The 23659-nt window shown below is 44.6% G+C and overlaps 2 protein-coding genes across 15 annotated transcripts in view; both read left to right on the plus strand.

Moving 5' to 3' along the window:
• Positions 1-16010, plus strand: part of ARCN1 (archain 1) — a 29869-nt gene extending 13859 nt beyond the window's left edge. Inside the window, exons 5-10 of the mRNA XM_019975174.2 lie at positions 822-986; positions 6796-6961; positions 9284-9431; positions 9729-9837; positions 12213-12417; positions 14071-16010. Coding sequence (XP_019830733.2) covers positions 822-986; positions 6796-6961; positions 9284-9431; positions 9729-9837; positions 12213-12417; positions 14071-14160 — 883 coding nt within the window. The 3' untranslated portion in view covers positions 14161-16010. The remainder of the gene's footprint in view (positions 1-821; positions 987-6795; positions 6962-9283; positions 9432-9728; positions 9838-12212; positions 12418-14070) is intronic.
• Positions 16011-20387: 4377 nt separating this feature from the next.
• The window catches only part of PHLDB1 (pleckstrin homology like domain family B member 1), a 48698-nt gene continuing 45426 nt past the window's right edge, over positions 20388-23659 (plus strand). For 6 of the 14 annotated variants that reach the window (XM_019974892.2, XM_019974893.2, XM_019974896.2 and 3 more), the window contains exon 1: positions 20389-20640. The gene's annotated coding sequence lies outside the window, so the exon portion shown is untranslated. Of the gene's footprint in view, positions 20641-23659 lie in introns of all 14 variants that reach the window. The other 8 variants (XM_019974899.2, XM_070803514.1, XM_070803515.1 and 5 more) reach the window with 3 other exon arrangements.

The following is a 23659-nucleotide window of genomic DNA, read 5'->3' on the forward strand; positions in this document are numbered from 1 at the left end:
AGAGTACAGGTGGTTCTAGAATGGCAGATGAAGGCTATATGTGTGTATCTCAGAGCAATATCTGATTTCTAGGCAAACTATTAAATAATGTGTGCCTTGATAAAGTAAGTTGTAATATTAAATTTGGCTGCATATTGATAATATGGGGATAAGGGAGAAATCTGATGGCGGTGTTTTTCCTTTTGTGTGAAAGAGAGTTCTTCTACAAATTTTACCTTGAAGCTCAATTTCCTATGAGAGTTGCCTTATATTGGAAGAAGAGTTATTTAACTGTTAAAGGGACACATACTTTTAATCTAGTGTTCATAAATGGATTTCAGGGAGAATCTAAACTACCTAAAGTTATATGAAAAAGTTTGTTTGTACATAAGTATATTTATCTGGATAGAAGGTACAAAGTTTTCCTCGGATCATACATGCTTATCAAAGTATACCTTTGGTCTTTGGGTACTTGAAGCTTATGTGGTTCTTTTGTTTGTTTGTTTTTCGGTCATGCCCCTATAGCATGCAAGATCTTAGTTCCCCAACCAGGGAGTGAACCTGTGAACCTGTGCCCTGCAGTGGAAGCATGGAATCCTAACTACTGGGCCAAAGAGAATCTCTGAACCTTACATGTTAATAGTGATCCAGCTGCCAGTTCAAACAAGAAATAGTTTAGTAGTCCACTAAACACTAGGAAACTTTAGTTTATCCCTTGAGGTATTCACATTTCTCTTAAAGAACAGCTTTAGGGAAAGCTTTAGTGATAGGGAATTATTAATTAGTTTTTAACTTTTTAAATCATGTGTGTATTTTTTTTATTTTTGCATTCTTCCACTTAGACCTTCAGGCCCTAGCAAGGCTCTGAAACTGGGAGCCAAAGGAAAGGAAGTAGATAACTTCGTTGACAAATTGAAATCTGAAGGCGAAAATATCATATCCTCCAATATGGGCAAGCGTACCTCTGAAGCAACCAAAGTGCATGCTCCACCCATTAATATGGAGAGGTAAGTGGTAACTTGTTCAGTAGGAACAGACCACATGGTGTTAAAAATTTTTTTATCTCAATACTTTATAAATTCTTTTTGTGTTTTTTAATTTTTCCAGATATAAAAGACTTAAGAGTATATTCTAAACAGCAGGGTTCTACTGTATATTATCACACAGGGAACTACATTCAATATCCTGTGATAAACCATAATGGAAAGGAATATGAAAAAAATAAATATGTATAACTGAGTCACTTTGCTGTACAGTAGACATTAAACACAACATTGTAAATCAGCTACACTTCAGTAAAATTTTAGGTATGAACATGAGATATTCCCCCTCTGCCCTCTTCGAACCATAACTGGGGACTCTTAGCCTTCCGTTTTCTGTTTAGAACTTAACCTTTCTACCAACTCTGTGGTGGTTAAATTAAACAAAAAATAACTTTTCTTCATGCTTAGTTTATACTTTGTCTCTTAAAATGGACTTGAGTTGGAGTACTAGAACAGTGATTCACTCTGTACTATATTTTGGCATGTCTTTCTCTAATTAGGACAAAAATTATAAATATCTTTAGTAGCAAATGTGTTATTTTTGCTTTTTAAGTATTTAAAGCCAGTATAGAATATTTTGATTTGTCTCTTATCGCAGGACTATGGTACTGGTTGGTAACATTTTTAAGTGGTAGTTATCAAGTTCACACTTTCATGACTCAGATTTCTTGTCTTGAAGCCCAGACTTTCTACTGTTACTGATGATTTTGAGGTCAGGTGAAAGATGAGTCTGGGAGGATACCTCTATCAGGTGTGCTTCAAAGAGGAGTATTTTGTGTGTCTTATTTTATATGAAATGAACAGTGTTTTGCTGGGATAAATCTTTCAAATCACTGAAGTTCTGTGTTATTCCTAGTTGTTGCTCTGAGGGAGACAGGTTTGACACTATTTTAATAAGGTGTTGGAGACTATCATGTACTAGAGAGAGCTTGAAACTCTTTTCTGAATGTTGGAATACTTCTTGAGCATGGAGCGAATGCTTATGAAGGTAAATGACACCATGCATTGTCTTTAGATACATGTCTCTGTGGTCTTGAGTCTCATGCTTTTGTTTCTGGGAAGACTTAGAGGTTGGAACAGAATAAAGTAGGATGCCAGCACGGTTTTTTAAACCACTGAAGTTCACCCAGCTAAAACCTGTTTTAGTGAGGAATATGGATAGATTGTACTTAATAATGGCCCATAACAGCAGTACCTTTTATTTTACTTATTTTAAAAACTAGATTATACATTCATGTAGTTGTTCAAAAGTCAAAAGGTTCAAAGGATGTTGCACTAAAACTTCTTCCCACACAGCCATTCAAGGTTCTCTCTTCAGATACAATTAGCATTAATTAGTTTTTGTGTGTATCTTCCAAGAGAGATAATATATGTATAGATGAATAAAAATATGGTATAATTTCTGTTTTTCTCTTGTTATACATAAGTGGTGGTGTACTTGACACATTTTCTACTTGCTTTTTTTCACTGCAGTTCAGTCGCTCAGTCATGTCCAATTCTTTGTGACCCCATGGACTGCAGCCCGCCAGGGCTCCCTGTCTATCAACAACTCCCGGAATTTACTCAGACTCATATCCATTGAATCAGTAATGCCATCCAACCATCTCATCCTCTGTTGTCCACTTCTCCTCCTGCTTTCAATCTTTCCCAGCATCAGGGTCTTTTCAAATGAGTCACTTCTTCACATCAGGTGGTCTAAGTATTGGAGTTTTCAGCTTCAGCATCAGTCCTTCCAATGAACACCTAGGACTGATCTCCTTTAGGATGGACTGGTTGGATCTCCTTGCAGTCCAAGGGACTCTCAAGAGTCTTCTCCAACACCACAGTTCAAATGCATCAATTCTTCGGCGCTCAGCTTTCTTTATAGTCCAACTCTCACATCCACACATGACTACTGGAAAAACCATAGCTGTGACTAGACAGACCTTTTCGGCAAAGTTATGTCTCTTTTTAATACATTGTCTAGGTTGGTCCTAACTTTCCTTCCAAGGAGTAAGCATCTTTTAAGTTCATGGCTGCAGTCACCATCTGCAGTGATCTTGGAGCCCAAAAAATTAAAGTCTGTCAGTGTTTCCATCGTTTACCCTTCTACGTGCCATGAAGTGATGGGACCGGATGCCATGATCTTAGTTTTCTGAACGTTGAGTTTTAAGCCAGCTTTTTCACTCTTCTCTTTCACTTTCATCTAGAGGCTCTTTAGTTCTTCTTCACTCTCTGCCATAAGGGTGGTGTTATCTGCATATCTGAGGTTATTGATATTTCTCCCGGCAATCTTGATTTCACCTTGTGCTTCATCCAACCCAGAGTCTCTCATGATGTACTTACTCTGCATAAAAGTTAAATAAGCAGGGTGACAATATCCAGACTTGACATACTTCTTTCCGTATTTGTAACCAGTTTGTTGTATGATGTCCAGTTCTAATTGTTGCTTCTGGACAACAGATTTCTCAGGAGGCAGGTAAAGTGGTCTGGTATTCCCATCTTTTGAAGAATTTTCCAGTTTGTTGTGATCTACACAGTCAAAGGCTTTGTCATAATCAATAAAGCAGAAGTAGATTGTTTCTGGTATTCTCTTGCCTTTTCTATGATCCAGCGGATGTTGGCAATTTGATCTCTGGTTCCTTTGCCTTTTCTAAATCCAGCTTGAATATCTGGAAGTTCATGCTTCACATACTGTTAAAGCCTGGGTTGGAGAATTTTGAGCATTACTTCGCTAGTGTGTGAGATGAGTGCAGTTGTGCGATAGTTTGAACATTCTTTGGCATTGCCTTTCTTTGGAACTGAAATGAAAACTGACCTTTTCCAGTCCCACGGTCACTGCTGAGTTTCCCAAATTTGCTGGCATATTGAGTGCAGCACTTTCACAGCATCATCTTTTAGGATTTGAAATAGCTCAGCTGGAATTCCATCACCTCCACTAGCTTTGCTTGTAGTGATGCTTCCTAAGACCCACTTGACTTCACATTCCAGGATGTCTGGCTCTAGGTGAGTGATCGCATCATTGTGGTTATCTGGGTCATGAAGATCTTTTTTGTACACTTCTTCTGTGTATCCTTGCCACCTCTTCTTAATATCTGCTTCTGTTAGGTCCATACCATTTCTGTCCTTTATTTTGCCCATTTTTGCATGAAATGTTCCCTTGGTACCTCTCATTTTCTTGAAGAGATCTCTAGTCTTTCCCATTCTGTTGTTTTCCTCTATTCCTTTGCACTGATCACAGAGGAAGGCTTTCCTAACTCTCCTTGCTATTTTTTGGAACTCTACATTCAAATGGGTACAGCTTTCCTTTTCTCCTTTGCCTTTAGCTTTTCTTCTTTTCACAGCTATTTGTAAGGCCTCCTCAGACAACCATTTTGCCTTTTTGAATTTCTTTTTCTTGGGGATGGTCTTGATCCCTGCCTCCTGTACAGTGTCATGAACCTCCATCCATAATTCTTCAGGCACTCTATCGCATCTAATTCCTTGAATCTATTTGTTACTTCCACTGTATAATCATAAGGGATTTGATTTAGGTCATACCTGAATGGTCTAGTGGTTTCCCCTACTTTCTTCAATTTAAGTATGAATTTGGCAATAAGGAGTTCATGATTGGAGCCACAGTCAGCTGCCAGTCTTGTTTTTGCTAACTGTATAAAGCTTTTCCATCTTTGGCTGCAAAGAATATAACCAATCTGATTTCGGTATTGACTATCTGGTGATGTCCATGTGTAGATCTTCTCTTGTGTTGTTGGAAGAGAGAGTGCTATGACCAGTGTGTTCTCTTCGCAAAACTCTGTTAGCCTTTGCCCTGCTTCATTTTGTACTCCAAGGACAAATTTGCCAGTTACTCCAGCTTTCTCTTGACTTCCTACTTTTTCATTCCAATCCCCTATGATGAAAAGGACATCTTTTTGGGGTGTTATAAGGAAATTTTTTCCTGTAATTAAGTGAAAAATCAATTGATTACTGGGAGAAACATCAATAACAGATACACAGATGACACCACCCTTATGCAGAAAGCGAAGAAGAACTAAAGAGCCTCTTGATGAAAGTGAAAGAGGAGAGTGGCTTAAAACACAACATTCAAAAAACCAAGATCATGGCATCTGGTCCCATCACTTCATGGCGCATAGATGGGTAAATGATGGAAACAGTGACAGACTTTAATTTTCGGGGCTTCAAGATCACTGCAGATGGTGACTGCAGCCATGAAATGAAAGATGCTTGCTCCTTGGAAGAAAAGCTATGACCAACCTAGACAGCATATTAAAAAGCAGAGACATTACTTTGCCGACAAAGGTCTGTCTAGTCAACGCTATGGTTTTTCCAGTGGTCATGTATGGATGTGAGAGTTGGACTGTGAAGAAAGCTGAGCGCTGAAGAATTGATGCTTTTGAACTGTGGTGTTGGAGAAGACTCTTGAGAGTCCCTTGGACTGCAAGGAGATCCAACCAGTCCATCCTAAAGATCAGTCCTGGGTGTTCATTGGAAGGACTGATGCTGAAGCTGAAAACTCCAATACTTAGGCCACCTGATGTGAAGAAGTGACTCATTTGAAAAGACCCTGATGCTGGGAAAGATTGAAAGCAGGAGGAGAAGTGGAAAACAGAGGATGAGATGGTTGGATGGCGTCACCGACTTAATGGACATGAGTTTGAGCAAGCTCCAGGTGTTGGTGTTGGACAGGGAAGCCTGGCGTGCTGCAGTCCATGGAGTTGCAAAGAGTTGGACACGACTTAGCAACTGAACTGAACGGATAAATTTATGAAGTTAATGACAGAGCTGTGGTTATGTGAGAGAATATCGTATTCTCACAAAGTACATTCTGAAAAATGTTTAGGGGTAAGGGACCATGATGTATATGATCTGCATGTAAATAATTCAGGAGAAAAAGTAAAATATAGTTACATAGAGATGCAAATGATCAAACAAATGGGATAAAATATTAGCAATAGATAAAAAAGTATACATATATTCGTGTTACCATTTTAATTTTTTTTTTTTTTTTTCTTTTTTGGCCACACCATGCAACGTGTGAAAACTTAGTTCCCTGACCAGGGATTGAACCCACTCCCTGTGGGTGCAGCATCTTAACCACTGGACCACCACAAAAGTCCCTGATTTTTTAATTTTTGATATTATTTTCAAATAAAAAACTTTGTCAGTTGTTCCTCTTTTTCTTGTAATTGCTCAGTATTCATTTTGTCGACATACTTTTATGTATTTAAGTCGTCCTCCTAGTGATGGACATTTGTTTCTAAACTTTTGATATTGCAAACAGTTTTTCAGTGAATAACATACATTGTTTTGTACAGGTGCAGACTTACTGTACAATGAAGAATCGCTAAACCTAAGGATATAATGCTTTATTTTATTTTCTATAGTGATAAAGTATTCTTTTCCTTTTTTAAAAAATTGAAATGTAGTTGATTTACAGTGTTGTATTCATTTCTGTTGTACAGCAGAGTGACTCAGTTATGCATATATAGATATAGGAATTCTTTTCTATTATGGTTTATCCTGGGAGATTGGATATAGTTCCCTGTGCTGTACAGCAGGACCTTGCTTTTTATCCATTCTAAATGTAATAGTTTGGCGTACAGCAACAAAGACCCAAAGCAATCAAAAATAAATTTTTAACAAAATGTAATAGTTTGTATAATGCTATAAATTTTGATACATATGGCAGCAACACCTTAAAACAAGTTGCTGGTGGCTAATCAACATTAAGCCCCAGAGAAAGGGAATTCTGGTTTTTACCTTTCTGAACAAATTCATTTTTCTTTCTCTACAGTGTGCACATGAAGATTGAGGAAAAGATCACATTAACCTGTGGCCGAGATGGAGGATTACAGAACATGGAGCTGCACGGCATGATCATGCTTAGGATCTCAGATGATAAATTTGGCCGAATTCGTCTTCATGTGGAAAATGAAGACAAGAAAGGAGTACAGCTACAGGTGCATAGAGGCTTTTAATAAGGGATTATTAAGGTTTTGTCTACTTAGCACAGTCTTGTTCAGCTGGAGTTCCTGTATGAACCATAGAACACAGATGATTATTTATTTTATGTAACTAGTACCATTCTAAATGCATAGGAAAAAAGTTAATCTGTTGTCTACAGTGGATGCCTTGAGTCGATAAATGCCTTCCCAAGCCAGTTGTGAGTGATTGACAGCAGCTGTATTAGTATGGCCTTTTAATATTGAAATTGAGTGAAAGGTCATTTTGAAATCTAATAAATGACTTCATACTCACAGAGGTACAAAGAGATGCTTATTTGTTACTATTATGCAAAAGTAAATTCATTTAGGATTTTGCTTGAAGTATAGTTAAAGAAACAACAAGTTTTAAAACTTAATGGGCAGGTATTTTATTAAAACAAATTATGACACTGCACATTCTGCTACTCTATAAACTGCCAGTGCTTGTTTTGTTAGCTGAAGGGTAGTATCTAATGGTATATTCGAAATGTACATAGAATTCTTAAAAATAAGTATGTTCCACCTATGTGGCTTCTTTCTAAGAAGCCTTTATAACAGTTGTTCTTGTTACATTTTATTTACTTATTTTCAAAAATTTTATTTATTGATGGTTTGGCTGAGTCTTTGTTGCTGCATAGGCTGCTCTCTAGCTATGGTGTGCAGGCTTCTCATTGCAGTGGCTTCTTTTGTTTCACAGTATAGGCTCTAGGTCCACGAGCTTCAGTAGTTGAGGCTTCCAGGCTCTAGGAAATAGCCTCAATAGTTTTGGTGCACAGGCTCAACAGTTGTAGCTCACGGGCTTAGTTGCTTCGTGGCATGTGGGATCTTCCCAAATCAGGGATTGGTCACCTGCATTGGCAGGTGGATTCTTTACCATTGAGCCACAGAAGTCCTGTCTTATTTTATTTTTAAAAATTTTTGGCCATGCTGTGTGGAGTATGGGATCTTAGTTCCCTGACCAGGTATCAAACCCACCTCCTCTCCATTAGAAGTGTAGAGTCTTAACCACTGGTCCACCAAGGAAGATTGTTATATTTTATTTAGATAGTTGATCTTACATCTCTTGTCACAAGAACAAAGCCTTTTCAGAGAAGAAGATGATTTTGTCTGCTTTTTTCCCTCCTTCATAGTTCAGTTCAGTTCAGCTCAGTCGTGTTCAACTCTTTGCGACCCCATGCACTGTGGCGTGCCAGGCTTCCCTGTCCATCACCAACTCCCGGAGCTTGACAAACTCATGTCCATCAAGTCAGTGATGCCATCCAACCATCTCATCCTCTGTCATCCCCTTCTCCTCCTGCCTTCAGTCTTTCCCAGCATCAAGGTCTTTTCAAATGAGTCACTTCTTCGCATCAGGTGGCCAAAGTATTGGAGTTTCAGCATCAGTCCTTCCAATGAATATTCAGGACTGATTTCCTTTAGGAATGACTGGTTGGATCTCACTGCAGTCCAAGAGACTCTCAAGAGTCTTTTCCAACACCACAGTTGAAAAGCATAACCAACACACAATTGTCTTTTGGAAGTAGTGCTTATATTATTTGACAGTAGCATTGCTGGCTTGTAAAGTGTATGTAGTCATCAATCCAAAAGTTTCTCCTTTTCCCTTTTTTCCCCTAATATGACTTCTTTAAAAAAGATTGGTCCATCTTATTTGGCCTGAGTTTGAGCAACTTTAGCTCTCTACACAAAATTGCAAGTAGGGTTTGCACAGAGCTTTTCCCTCTCCTTCGTTAGGGTAAGGTGAGCACTACTGTGTGACAAAGACAGCGGATCAAGCTCTGACCCTGCTCTTCTATTTGGCAAGCTTGGCCTCACCATGAGGCTGCTCCCCCTAAAGTATTGTGTAAAGGACTTGGCTGATGGTCTTTTAACTTTTTCAGTTACAAAATTACTAACTTGTTACTTACAAACAAAATGGTTAGAGTAAAAATTACTTTATTGCTATTTTTAAATGTCTTAAATCTTTAAAAGTCTTTCAGGGACCTCCCTGTTGGTTCAGTAGTTAAGATTCCACCTTCCAATGCAGGGGATGTGGGTTTGATCCTTGGTGGGGGAACTAAGATCCCATGTGCTATGGGGTTGCTAAGTCTGCTCACCGCAGTGAAGACCCAGTGCAGTCAAAATTTTTTAAAACACAGTCTTTGAAGAAGGGAAATCTTTCTTCAAAATCAAAAATAATTGGAATTTTTTAGGCACCCTGTTTTAGATGTTTAGATTATGGGCCATGTAAGACCAAAAAGAATTTATTTCCTGTCTTGTCATGTCTGAACCTCAGAAATTTTCTTTCCTTTCTCATTTCAGACCCATCCAAATGTGGATAAAAAACTTTTCACTGCAGAATCTCTAATTGGTTTGAAGAATCCAGAGAAGTCATTTCCAGTCAACAGTGATGTAGGGGTGCTAAAGTGGAGACTACAGACCACAGAGGAGTCTTTTATTCCACTGACAAGTAAGTGCCTCTGGCCAGTCCTACTAAGCTAGTCTGCACTGAGAATTAGAAATAGCCCTGACTTGTGCACTTTTATCCTTACTGCCGTAATTCTTTTTGACAAAATGACCTTTTAAAATGGACTGTATTTTAATGATTAGATTTAATTTTTAATATCTTTAATTTTGAAACCATTGTTTCCAGTAGTTTACATTAGAATGTTTTAGGGCTTGCTGGTATCAGTTTTGATTTGCAGTCTTAACTTTGCCTCATTCTTTCCCTAATGTTCTAGTATACTTGCTTTGCTTTTGTCTTCAGTTAATTGCTGGCCCTCAGAAAGTGGAAATGGTTGTGATGTCAACATAGAATATGAGCTACAAGAAGATAATTTAGAACTGAATGATGTGGTTATCACCATTCCACTCCCGTAAGTTCCCCACATAATCACTTTTTCTATAGTGAGCTTATAGAACTAGTCTTTTAGAACTCAGTTTTGGAGGCCACACTTAGCTGACTGTCCATGCTAAGATATATAAGATACAAAGGCCAGTTGTGAAAGAAGCTTGGTACAAAAGACTGCATACTAACTGTATGATTCCATGTATAAGACATTCTGAAAAGGTAATACTCTTGGGAGAGAAATCAGGCATTTGACTGCAGAGGAGCACAAGGAAACTTTGGAGATGATGGAAATATTCTGTGACTTGATTGTAATGTGCTTACAAGCTACATTTGTCAAAATGTATACAACTGTATACTTTTGAAGGAGTGCATATTACTGACTTTAAAGCCAAACATACAAAGCTGGTTGTAGTTCTAAAGCTGTGTTTTCAGATGTTGGTCTTCAGTTTGTTCCTGTAGTAATGAAGGTTTCCAGAAGGAGGAGCCAGTTCTCTGTTTTGTTTTGCAACTCTTAAAGAAGAAATTGAGTCTGTCAGACTGAATTCTTCTTTTTTCACCTTCTTTGCTAAGTTACCAGCTAAAGATGAGAGTATGATTTCAGGGTACTATTTTGGTGAAACAAGATAGTTGCATTAGTTTCAGAAAGTTTTCTAACAACTTCATTGAGGTATGGTTGACATGCAATAAACTACATATGTTGAAATTGTACAATTGGATAAGTTTTGACCTATATGCACCTGTGAAACCATGATCACAATTAAAATAACAAAAAATCCATCACCCCCAGAAGTTTAGTTCCAGTAAGTTTTGATGTATGCTTAAATGGCATACTTTCTAGGATCACCTAGAAATACTCTTCTTTATCTCCTCACTAGCATTTCTAGTGACTGAACTATTATTATTTCACCATTGAATCCCTGCTCCTCTCCTCTGCCTCTCAGCATCCCCATGATTAAGTATAGGCCTTAATAATGAATACCTAGTAAGTATATTCTTAGTGTGTTTTTACTATTAAATTGCCCAGTTATTATTACAGAGAAAATGGTTCTAATTTAATATGCAGGTTTATTCAAATTAATTTTAAATTAATTTGAATTAAAATTAAATTAATTTGTAGTTTGATTCAGGTCTTGACATGGCCAGGTCTGGTTTTAGTCATTCTTATTTCCATTTTTTAAAATATGAGTTATAACCAGTGTCCCCCTTAATGGGCTAATCATCTTAATTCTTCACAGCTTGGTTTTTGTTTCAGAACAGTAGATGTCTGCCTTGAACCGTCCTGAGACTTGGGCGTTGGTGACAGGTGTGGGTTTTATTTTGTCAAGATTTATTTTGCGAGACTATTTTTAGGATGCCACAAGTTTTGGGCCTCTCCATCTACCCTATAATTGTGGTTATGGTGGTTTCCTGTGTCTTAGTTCAATTTTGCAACAGTCTCCAGAAGAGACCCTTGGACAGCACTTTACCCTTTTGTCTAGAACTGATCAAATTAGAGCTCAGAACCAGAATGGGAACAAGGGCAAAGGGAAGAAACATACATACAACTGGGACCATAAAAGAGTTAATTGTGTTATCTCACCCTTTATCAAAGTTTTTCTGGTCTCCCTTATTTACGGAGCCCCTAATGCAAACATTGGATGTCACTGGTGAATTAAAATGTGGTAAATTTAGAATGTGTAGGAGTAGGTGACACTGCCTGTCAGCCATGTGTGGGGGTGTGAAATACATCCTCACTAGCCCTGGTTCTCCTGCAGATTTAGGACAATTGTGTATCTCTTTCCCATCATGCTCACATTTTGCCCAGGGGCAGTTGTTCTTTCACTTACCAAATAAAAGTTCATTTCCTGGATTGTAAATCAAATAAACCCACTGCCATCAACTACAGTAAGTTTTGAAACATTCTGAAATCTTTTGAAAACATTCTCAGAGGTCCAAATTCATTTCCATTCTAAATAACCATAGGCATTTTAAGTTCTCCCCCACTGTTACTATCAACCTGTTTTTCCCCTCATTGGCATCTATAAAGAGAACAACACTATGTTAAAATTCCTTCTTGACAGTGCAGCAAACCATCAGTGCAGGATTTTTTGAAATATATCCCACTTCACACATTTGTCAGTCTCGGTCCCCTGCCAGCTCCAGATCTAGTCCATAAGTTGGAACAGCTCATGACTGTGTGCCAGTTACTTACGGTTGCATATATCTGTACCTACAGAAGGGATGAGTGAAACCCTTAACCAGTGTAAGGGTCCTTGAGGTTATTAAGGAGTCTAATTTTTTCTAGGACTGTATAAAAGCAGGAAGAATTTGAGAAGCATAATCAACTTTGGGGCTGGTTTTCCTTGGCAGAGTTTTTCTAACTCTGGACAGCTGACTTGACACGGGTGTTTCTTGTGGCAGATCTGGTGTTGGCGCTCCAGTGATTGGTGAGATTGATGGCGAGTATCGACATGACAGTCGACGAAATACCTTGGAGTGGTGCCTGCCAGTGATTGATGCCAAAAATAAGAGTGGCAGCCTTGAGTTCAGCATTGCTGGGCAGCCCAATGACTTCTTCCCTGTTCAAGTCTCCTTCATCTCCAAAAAAAATTACTGTAACATACAGGTATTCCCTTTTAATAGAAATCTTACACGGGGTAGGTGGTAGAACAGATGTTTAATAGGCAATATGACTTCATAGAGCAGAAAATCAGAAAAAATGATGTCCTCCATGGATTCCATTGCTGTCTCATTGTATTGCGTGCATGCTCAGTTGCTTCAGTCATGTTCGACTCTTTGCAGCCCTTTGGACTATAGCCCACCAGGCTCTTCTGTCCATGGGATTCTCCAGGCAAGAATACTGGCGTGGGTCGCTGTGCCCTCCACGGGATCTTCGTGACCCAGGGATCAAACCCTAGTCTCCTGCATTACAGGCAGATTCTTTAATGCTGAGCCACAGTCTTGGTCAGATTCTTCACCTGCTTTATTTCAGTTTTTTTCTCTAGATCAGATAAAGAAATTGAATGTGATTATATATAAAAGTGTTATGGGTTGTGCAGGAGTCATATCTCTTAGTTGCCTGTGTGTTCAATAATCTCATGTATCTTAGAATCATTTACCAAAGCATTTAGCACATGACTTAGTAATCCCTTTTGTAGTATTGTCACTTGATTTGAACCCAAAGACTGCTTCCCATCATTAATATGGATCATTATAAGCCATTTCTGCTGTAAACTTTGTCCTTTAGGTAGACAAAACAGTGGAAATTTGTGAACTGTTCCTTATTTATTTGTTTAGGCTGCACCACATGGCTTGCAGGATCTTAGTTTCTCAACCAGGACTGAACCCAGGCCCATGGCAGTGAAAGTGCCAAATCCTAACCACAGGACTGCCAGGAAATTCCCTGTAAACTGTTTAGGTCATTATTTTTAACTCCTTGTTTTTCTAGTTTTTGAAATTGCATTACAAGCACCGAGTTTATATTGTCATCTTCCCCTCTGACTTGTTGATTTGCACTCTTACCTTTCCAGATGGTTTCTGTCTCTCCTCTTAAGTGCTTGGAAAGTTATAATTTCCTCTGTCAGTTTTCTCTCTCCCCTGCCCCCACTCAGTTATTGGCTCAGCCCCATCAGTATTGGAGCATATTGTTGAACCCGAGACGTTTTCCTGTTAGGGACCATTTGAAGAACAGGAGAGTATAAATTGCTCTATCAGAATTTCATTAGAAAATGTGAGTCAGTGGTTCAGGTTTTATGTTGGTGCCATTACAGGCACCATTGTTACAGGTAATTCATTAAACTGGATGTTTATTATTATTAATAAAAAGAAATCTCATTAGAACAACCCAGCCATATCTGGAAAATAAGTATGATAGAGTAGCTTAGAGAGACTTTGAGAGAACTTTTAACAAGTAATCTCGAGTTGTTAGAATACTGCCTTTTGGGTCAAAATGTTAATTGGCCATCCTTATAGAATGTCTGTGACCTAATGGGTTTTATAGGGCAGGGCCTGGGCAGTGGCCGCTTACTCTGGACCTTTTACTTAATACCATTCTACATGTCATCCCAGGAGTTGTCTTTTCTGTCAAAGAACAGATTAATCATGTTGATGGGGAAGAGTGATGCTGTGAGCTACAGTTGTGAATTGAACTTTTTTAGTATTTCTGAGTTAAACTTTTAATACTGCTTTGGTGAATTTGGTCTGTTCTGTACTGAGAATTTAGCCAGCACCTTGAAGACCCGCTGTTCTGCTTTACCTTACTCCTTGTTTGTTTTCCTAGGTTACCAAAGTGACCCAGGTAGATGGAAACAGCCCTGTAAGGTTTTCCACAGAGACCACTTTCCTAGTGGATAAGTATGAAATTCTGTAGTATCAAGAAGAAGGAACCGAAAAGGAAAATTTTCAAATAAAGAAGAAGCCAACAGTGGCTGAAGAGTTTTTTCCAAACCCACAAGCCATTGGAGACCCTTTTTTTTCAAACACAGTGCACGATTCTCTGAGCGCAAGGACCCTCAACTCACCCTCAGTGTTTCACTGTCACAGAGACGTTCTTTGGCAAACCAATGACACACCATAAAGGGAAAGGCTGCTGATTTCTTTGGCAGATTTACTGGCCAGCAGGAAAGCAAGCTCTCCAGAGAATGCCCCCAGTTAAACATTCTCTCCCTTTGCCTAAGTTGTTCTTTTATTTGAATCCTTAAATATATTATATTTCATACTTTATTTTTAAAAAGTATTCTCTGTGGAAGATTTTAATCTTTCACACTTCTTTACCTTCAGTTTTTTTCTTTTGTATATCCAGTCAAGCCCTGGGATCATCTGCAAATAGGCATTGTATTTGGCACTCCCGTAACAGGTTGATCTAATCCAGCCTTGATTTGTGGACTATGCAAGTAAACTGCTTGAGAAGTATGAGGTCTACACATTAAAAGATAAGGTTGTCTTATGTCATTTTCCTATATCTGTTCATCCCTCCATTCCTTTGCCAAGCTGTTTTCCTTTCAGGCTTGTCGCTCTGCTTTAGAACACTACTGTGAATCCTATTGTGTAAAGACAGCTGAGAAGCAGCTTTCAGGTGGCATAGCCCCCCCAGCTTCAAGGTGTCCGGGAGGAGAAGGGTCATGTCCAGTTAGGGATTTCATACCCGCAGGTAATCATGTTTGCTGCTGGTGCCACCCAGACTTCCATTCTCCACATTTTGGGTACTTCAGCTAATACATGATAGCTCATGGTCTTTGTAATCCATTCACATTCCTGAGATTGACCACCTCCCTCTTCCTGAATGTTCTCTAAATGTCATCAGTTTTTTCCTTTCCATCTGAAATAAGGTTATGATTTTGGAGGCTGAACCCTCAGAGTCTTTGTGCCAATCCCATGGGCCCTAAACTGTCAAGGAGACTCCAGTCTCACCACCAGGTCTTTAGCCTCTCAAGATGCAGCTGATTATATTGCTATATAGGAATTGCTGATAATACTCCTTTCTAGCCGCCTCAACATTTTTTTCAGCAGCCTATCCTTCCCATCTCTGAAACCCTTCCTTTTTCTCCCCTATGTCTTTTCTGTTGAGTGTCATCGTGTAGTGGTTGTTTCTCAGCGCCCCCCTCATCCATTATTTCTTCAGTGGAGAAGACTGCATCAGCCGGCCTAGCGTTGGCTTTTAATTTGCACTGGGGATTGGTAGAGTTGTTGCCAGGCTGCAGCCACAGGCGGAGGAATAGACAGATGACAGGAGACGACCTCCTGCACTTTCAGCTGGTTGGAGAGTACCACTCCCACTCTGAACAACATTTGGCCTTCCCTGCAAAGAGTGTCCTGTACTTCAAGCAAAGCAGTCACACACAAATGGCCATGGATGGAATTGTTTGCCAAAGAAATTTCTGGCCTTTCCCTTCCCCTTAATCGCATCAGGGAAGAATCCTTATCTCTAGCTTGGTTTCCACATAAGGTTTTTTGAGGAACGGGACTGGGACAAGAAATCTGTCATGTAGTTATGTAGACAAGGAATCTTATTAATTCAGTTTTGTTGGAGAGTTGCTTGTCCATATGATTTTTTAAAAGTGAGATTTAGTTTCACAAAAACTTTTTTTTCTGAAATTACTTTTGGGGTAATATTTAAAATGAGAGACATTTTGTAACCCTGTAAAATACATAGGGAATATAACATTCCAGTGTACACAAAGAAGACAGATTCTTTAATCAAATAAAGTATTATAAAATGAATGTTTTTTAGACTGTTGACCCTCTCATACTTTGGTGTCTTCTTGCTGATTCAGAATGATGTAATGGGATCTAAGATTAAAAATTAATGATATGTTTCTTTTAAGAGGAAATACTAAGAGTATTCATTACCTTTTCTCCCTGTAACAAGTATTGTACCTCCTTGTGTATTTTTCTACATTTGAGATACACACACATGTACTCCTGACAGTAGCTTTTGAATTTGATGACACTGTGGGCTTTTGATCCTCATTTTGTCAGGGGCAGTTGTAGAATCAGAAAAATGAAGCTTCGTCTTGAAGGAGTAACATAGGTGGTGATATTTTGGTGCACTCTCTTCCCCATTAGACAAACAGTGGTAAGTAAGTGATGCAGGCATGAGTGATGAATGCCTTGGGAAATGCCTCAGAACAGGCTGCTTCCTTACTCTCTATTTCAATTTAAAAACTATAGAATGTCACCAAATTGGAAGGCAAATCTCTGATGAATAATAAGTTTCTGGAATGAATAAGTTTTTATCTTAATGGTGAGAGGGAAGATTTTGAATTTTTTTTCCTTAAGAGAACTAGCAAGTATCTTGTCTAATGTTGCTAAAGTGTAGCTTGGCTCCCTGAGGCTGTAACGTTAATCCAGTGAAATGAAGCACACCAAACCCACACCATACCCTCTGGCAGCTGATACCTCCATGGTGTCGAGTGGACTTTTTGTTGGCTGCTTGTGAGGGAGACTAACAAAATAATTAGATCTGACTGAGCATTCTGTTTGATGTAGGTAGGAGGTTTGTGGTTCCTGCTCTGGGTTAATTAATTCCACATAGAGGAGGTAGGGAGGGAATTGAGTTCCTTTTAAGAAAAGGTCTGTCATTGGTCTACTCAGTATCAAACCCCAAATCAGTCAGCCCATGCATCGCTGCAGGAAACATTGCCCTCAGTTAACATCGTACACACTAGGTAGCCTCTCAGAGATTTCCAGAGTCTATACAGAATAGCTTTTTAAAAAGTTACATGGGACTTTTTTGGCAGTCCAGTGGTTAAGACTCTGCCCTTCCACTGCAGGGGCTGCAGGTTCGAGCCCTGGTTGGTGAGCTAAGATCCAAAAAAAAAAGTTTATATCTGCAGGGCTCATTGGAGGAAGAGGAAAATAGAAAGTCCCCATCCTCAAGAAGATTGAAATTGAACTGGAAGCAACAGCTGTACCTCCTTAAAAGTGTAGCTTTCTTGCTAAAGCAGACACACATCAACTGCCACCCGGGATACTCAGTGCAGGTCTCTAAGGGTGAGGGCTTTAGTCTGGTAGGTTTTAAAGGAATTAAGGAAGCAAAAATGCAGAATTGACTCCCCTGTGTTATGCACAACTCTCATTGCAACCATCCTTTCTTGCCATTCCCTCTTTTTGCCCCCTTTGGTAAATACACCTGCAGCTGTAGAGCTGCTCTGAAACTCCTAGAAGATCCACAAGTAGGTTGGCTGCTGTGTACTGCTCCTAACCCAAGAGCAGACATCTCTACAAGAGTCAGTTTCACCTCTCACCCTAGGGAGTTAGTGATTGATGAGGAGACAAGTCTTTAGGAAGTTTACTTTTCCAAACTGAGCTGTTGTCCCCTCTAAACACAAGAGGTCAAGCAACCAGGCAGTTTAAAAGCTTAGGCCACTCCCCTATCCCCTACCTGCACAGGCCAGAAAGTTTTTTGCCTTGCTGTTCATAGGGCAGGGGTTATGGGAACTTCCATAGGTGTAATTCTGTGATCAGGTTGATGTGCTGTTTGGGAAAGAAGTGTTACAAATTCAAAGCCCTGAGAGAAATGGAAATAGGTCTTGTTTCCCACTTTTTGCCGGAATGAATCCTTGTTCGTTTCTGCTCATAGGAAGGTTCAGAGCCACGGAAGGTAGACAAGTCCAGTCTTCCATCCTACACAAAATTTCCACTCAGCTTGGAAGTATCTTAGCTGTGAATAGAAGTGTAGATTGCATAATTTCAAAAACAGGCTGAGAAGAGAGTTTCTGCTCTTTTCAGCTACTGAAGGTTTGAAATTTCTCCCCAGGTTGGATGCAGTGAGGAGTTAGTTACTTGGCATCATTGGTGCCACCACACCTACACTAATGATGCCTGAGTTCAGGATTCAAAGACGCCAGAAGGGATAGCTTCCTGGGGTAGGGTGTGTATCTACAGAGATTGCTTGCTGTAATGAGCAATAATCACCTCTTTCTGAGGCTGGAGGGAGTACAATTTGAGAGGAGGGACAGCTGGGAAATGTGCTGTGGCTAGGACAGGGTGGGTGTGGAAATCCACTCCTGGCATTCATAACCAAGTGCAGAGGGCCTTCAAAAATCCACTCTTCCTTCCACACCCAGCCTTTGCCCTCTCCCCCTGCTTCCACCTCGGAAAGTCTGAAGCATGCTTGGAAAGCTGTTTTCTGCTTTCTTCTCTCTTCCTCCCCCTTTCTGAGCTTCCAGCTGCTCGACCTCTTGCGTAACTGTGTGAGAGCACTGAGTCTTTTTGATGGGCTCCAGATGTGGAGCGGGGTGGGGGTGGAGGGTGGTGATGGTAGGTCTGAAGTCCCCTGAGTGCTCTAACTGTGGGAACACAGGGCCCCGACACAGCGGGAGCAAGGACACACTGCACAGAGCCTTTGTCATGGGCTCAGCGGACTGCTGGGCTGGGAGGACAGCAGTTGGGTGATATTTCAACCCCCTGCTTTAGCATCTGTGACAGGCTTGATTATTCCCCAAAATTCCTCCTGACCAAGACAGTAAGGAAGAGTTGGATTTGTGAAGCACAGTTAAGTGAAGTCTGTGAGGCACCCCAATCTGAGCCTCTTCCCTCAAATGCTGGGTCTTGGCACATAAGATACAAGTTTGGGGTTTGTTTCCTTTTTATTTAACAGAATAGCCTGAAAATTACTGTTGTGATCTGCTTCATGAAAGGTGTTCAAAGTTAAAATACTTTTATGATCCTCAAACGATATGAAGAAAGAATAAGAGGCTTCTACTCTCAACACTGCTCCCCCACCCCCAGACAGATCCTGGGGCTTCCTGATACCATGGCACATGCTGAAGCCTGATATTTTGACCTCTGTTAGCTACAGCAGGTAGCTGCAAAGAGCCATCCACCCCCTCCTGCTTCTAGTCCCGTTGGTTCCAGCCTCCAGCTGGGTGTGGGGAGGGTCCCCCTGCTAGTGCTGGCCCTGTCAATGAGTGACCAAAGGTTCCTGCAGTTCAGCCTCCTGCTGTTCCTGGGTTAAACAGGGAGGGTGCACAGTAAAAGCACTGAATCAGAACAAGATTTGTCCACCCAAAGAGGACAAATTATTTTCTGCTGTCCCCTGCTCACTGGAATGTCACAGCCTTGGGGGCTTTCTGCTTCCTATCCTTAAGGGAGGAACAGTCTCAGGGATCCCTCCATTGCAGGTTTCAAAGGTCCAGTCTGGCTGAGTTCAGATCCCTAGGTCCTCCCCCATCAGTCTCCTGGGGCAAGAGCTGGCTTTACAAGGTAAGGATCGGCTGTCAGCTTGGATTTCGGTTGGTGGTTGAAAAGGAGAATGACTTTCTCCCAGGCTCAGTTTCCAGGCTTCTCTAAGGTTTTCAGGTCCTCCCCACCCACTTCTTCCTTATTAAACCCTTACTCCTACAGAGACCCAAACTGCTACAGGATGCTGTGCTCAACCAGTTTGAGCACCAGTTTGCCTCCCAACTGTAATCCCGCGCGTTGTGGTGGGGGTGGAGTGACACGGGGGCAAGGTGATAATTCCATTCGGTTTTTCTATGCTTTACAGTTGGCGTGGCATTTTACCATGCCTTTTTTATATGTATCTTTAGAAATATCTGTGACGCCCTATCTGGACGGTTATTAACCCCATTTACAGCTCGTCCTGGCGGAGGGGCTTGGAGTAGGATGAGGAGAAGGGGCGACAGAGGGCAGACAGACCTGGATACCTTCAGCAGATATTCCGAGATGTTAAGAACATGTTGTACGGCTGCGACCATGAAGTTCACTGGGAGCTGATGGAGGATTCAGGCATCTAAAGTGAAAAAAAAGAGTAGGGGGCGGACTAGAGAGAAACGGGAAAACACCCTCAGAAGAGCCTTAAGGCCTAGGGGTGGAGGGTGGTCCAGGAGAGTCCGAAAGAGAGGGCGAGTGGGGCCAGGGGTGCGCACTTGGTGGTGGTGGTGGAGAGCCCAGCTGCAGAGATGAACAAAGCGCGCGCTGTGCAGGCGTGGGGGGAGGTGCTGCTATGGGAAAGGCTGGGTGGGGGGACCTTGGGCTCCAGTCCCACAAGGGCGTCTCCTCTGGCTGGCCAGAGGACAGGACGGGGGACGGGGGCGGGGACTAGCGGGGGGAGGGGGTGGGTAGGAAGGCGGGACCCACTTGCTCTCCTCCTACTCAGCGGGCTTCCAGGGAAAAGCAAGAGTGTCCTTCGGAGCCTGGGGCCGCGGTTGCCGAGCTGGGCAAAAGACCCGGTGTGCCCCTCTCCCCTCGAGGTGAGGGCGCTCCCTCCCGCTACGCCTGCGGGTCCCGCTCGCTGCGCGGCTGGGACGGGATAAGAGGAAGTCCCGGGGACCTGGCGAGAGCCCTCAGACCAGCTCTGGGCTGGAAGATCCCGGAAGAACCCGGTCGGGGAAGAGGGGCGCCGCAGGTGAGTGTGTAGGGACACCCGGGGCTTTGTGCTGAGCGGGCTCCGCTGCTCTCCCGGGAGCGGCTTGCTCCTGCCCTCCCGAGCCGCTGCCGGCGCCGCCGCCAGAGGGGGCCCTTGCGCTCTGCCCCGCCACCGCCGCCCGCCGCCCCGGGGGGAACGCGGATCCTTGTCCCAGGACTTTCTTGCGTGCGACTGGGCGACACTCGTGGGGTCTTGTACGCCTGCTCCCCACACCTCCCTTCTCCCGCCGACAGAAGGACTGAGAGCCCTGCGCCAGGACAGCGGGGTACCCTGGGGGCATCTCAGCTCCCTTCCCGGGCTGGGCCGCCTTGATGGGACAGGAAAGGGATGCGGAGTCGGGCTTGGAGGCAGTGCTGTCCTGAAGGAACCACTGGGTGTGTTCAGGGGATGGGTGGCACATCTGGGGCCTCTTGGGCCCTGCCAGGGCCCCGCGTCTTTAGCGGTCCAGGAGGCTGGAGGGGGGACCGTGGGAGCCGTGAGTCTCCGGCCCTTGCCACGCCCGCATAGTCCAGATTCGAATCCCTTGCGGAGTTCCCCCGTACCGGGGCTGAGCCAGGTCATCCGGGCTCCTCGGGGAAGGGGAAGCGCGCGGGCGGGGGCGGTGGGGGACTGGGAGGGGCCGCGGGGTTGCCGAGGCTTCCACGGACGCTTCCGCCGAGGCGCGCGCTAGCGGAGGCTGGGCGGGGAGATGCAGCGGCCCGGCGGGGGACCCAGGGCGCCGGGGCGGAGCTGCATTCTGGGTCCGTTAGCTCAGCCGTCCGGGAGGCTCCGGGGACTGACTCATCGGGCCGGTTACACACAAACACAACCTCCCCCACCACGTCAGGCAACCCACGCGCAGACACACTCGGCGCCCCACCCGGCATCACCCACGCACCCTTCCCACCGCGCACTCCACGCAGACACGCCCGTCTCTCCGCCGTGACACGTGTGGGGTCCAACACACACCTAGACCTCTACCCACTCCGCACGCACGCCAAGCACCCGCCGCTCTCGCAGGAAGCCCACATCCACATCTGCGGCCCCCGCGCACACGCAGCCCGGGATTCACACACCCACCTGCCGCTCACGCCCATCACACACAGTCCGCACACACGAATGCTACGCGCGCGGCCCCCTCCCGCAGCCGCCCGCGGGGAGCCGGCGGTGTCTGGGGGCCGCGCCTTTCCCGGACCGCGCAAACAAGCGGCCCCTTCTCCCGGCACGGCCAAAGAAAGGCCGCTTGTCCGGCGTCAGCGGCGGGCGGGGCGGCCCAACACTGCTGCCTTGTCCCACCTGGCGGAGGGCGGCGAGGGGCAGCAGGGAGCCCTCCGTGCGGAGGCACCCCACCTCCACTCCGCACACAAATAAAATCACAGCCCCAAACTACACTCGCGCCTCGTTCCACCGCTTGCTCCAGCCCCGGCTGCCCGCCTACAGTCTCTGTCCACAGCTGGGTCCCCAGGCCAGCCCTCTGGACCCCTCTTTCACTCCAGAGCCTCACCTCCCGTCCCCACGCCGGTCTCCTCCTCCAAGGCCCTGGGTACCTTCGACTGCTCCCCCGGACCGTCACCCCCTTACCTTGAGCACTCGTCTGTCCCCAGTCTCCCCCATCTCCCTCGTCCCCCCAGTCGTTCTCCTTCTCGGTCCCTGTCTCTCCTCTCCCCCTCCGCCTCCCCTGCGTCCCCTGGACTCCATCCTGTTTCCCACCTTCTTCCCCTCCTCCCCATCCTCTGCCCTAAGTCTTCTCTCCGCAACCCTCCTTTTCCCTCACTCTTCAGTCTCCCTCTTTTATTTTTCTCTCCAAACCCTTAATCTTCCCTCCCGTCCCACCCCTCCGCAGACCCTCGGTTTTCCATCTCCTAAAGTTCTCTGAGGGCTTCCCAGGTGGCGCTAGTGGTAAAGAACCTGCCTGCCAGTGCAAGAGATGTAAGAGACGTGGGTTCGATCCCGGGTCGGGAAGATCTCCTGGAGGAAGAAATGGAAACCCACTCCAGTATTCTTGCCTGAAAAGTCCTGTAGACAGAGGAGCCTGACGGGCTACAGTCCATGGGATCGCAGAATCGGACACGACTGAGCGACTAACAGTCAAGTTCTCTGCGTCCTTTCCCCTACGTCCTCCCCGGCCCCTGCCCGGCTCCGGCGCCTCGCCCGCTGGGCTCCCGGCCTCAGTTTCCTTCCCTTCCCGGCCCCTTCCTCTGCCAGCGACCCTTCCTCGAGGGCAGACGCGGGCCGAAAGGATCCCAACTCGGCCTCGCTCCTGGGCCGTGCGATGCCCGGGCCACAGGGGACCGCTCTCCTCCTGGGCCGGCCTCCGGCCTTTCTTCTGGGGCCTGATTTGGAGGCTGGACTTCCTCCAATCCCTGTTGGTTCTGGACCTTTACAGTCGCTCGCCAGGGCCTCCCGCGCCCCTCGTTAATGGACCGACCGAGTCCCCCGAACTGGTGACTCTGGGAGCCCCACACGGGCAGAGAGCTGGGGTCCAAGTAGGGCAGAGGATCCCCGGTGGCCTGGATGCCCGGGCGTTCGCGCTGGGCCGGGAGGCCGCAAGGCCCGGCGCGGGGTCACCTGCTGGAGCCCCGGCCTCGCCCACACGGGGCTCTCTAGACACCCAGGCCTCTGCCACCTTGCGCCCGAGGAGGCGCTTGGAGGTCTCAGCTCGCAGTGGGAGAACGCTATCGAGGGCCGGGGCTGACAGCGGCGCTTCCCCAGCCCCTCCTCCCAGAGAGCCAGACACCCACCGCAGGGGCCTTTTTTTGGCAGCAGGCGGGCGGGGTTTCCCAGGACTGCGGCGGAGGCGGGAGGGGTGAGTCGGGTGGGTATAATTACAGCCCAGGGCAGTGGGCAGCCGGGTGGGACGGAAGCAGGTCGGCCGCTGGGGCCGCTGCGGGGCGCCCCGGCGCAGCCCGCTTAGCTCTCCCCGCCGGGGGAGCGGCGGGAAGAGAGGGCGCCCCCCGGTGGCGGCTCTCCGGGCCGCTGTGCAGCCCCTGGGTCAGAGCACCGCCCGCGGGCTGGAATG

The sequence above is a fragment of the Bos indicus genome, chromosome 15 (assembly GCF_029378745.1).
Source record: "Bos indicus isolate NIAB-ARS_2022 breed Sahiwal x Tharparkar chromosome 15, NIAB-ARS_B.indTharparkar_mat_pri_1.0, whole genome shotgun sequence".
NCBI classification, from domain to species: Eukaryota; Metazoa; Chordata; class Mammalia; order Artiodactyla; family Bovidae; genus Bos; species Bos indicus.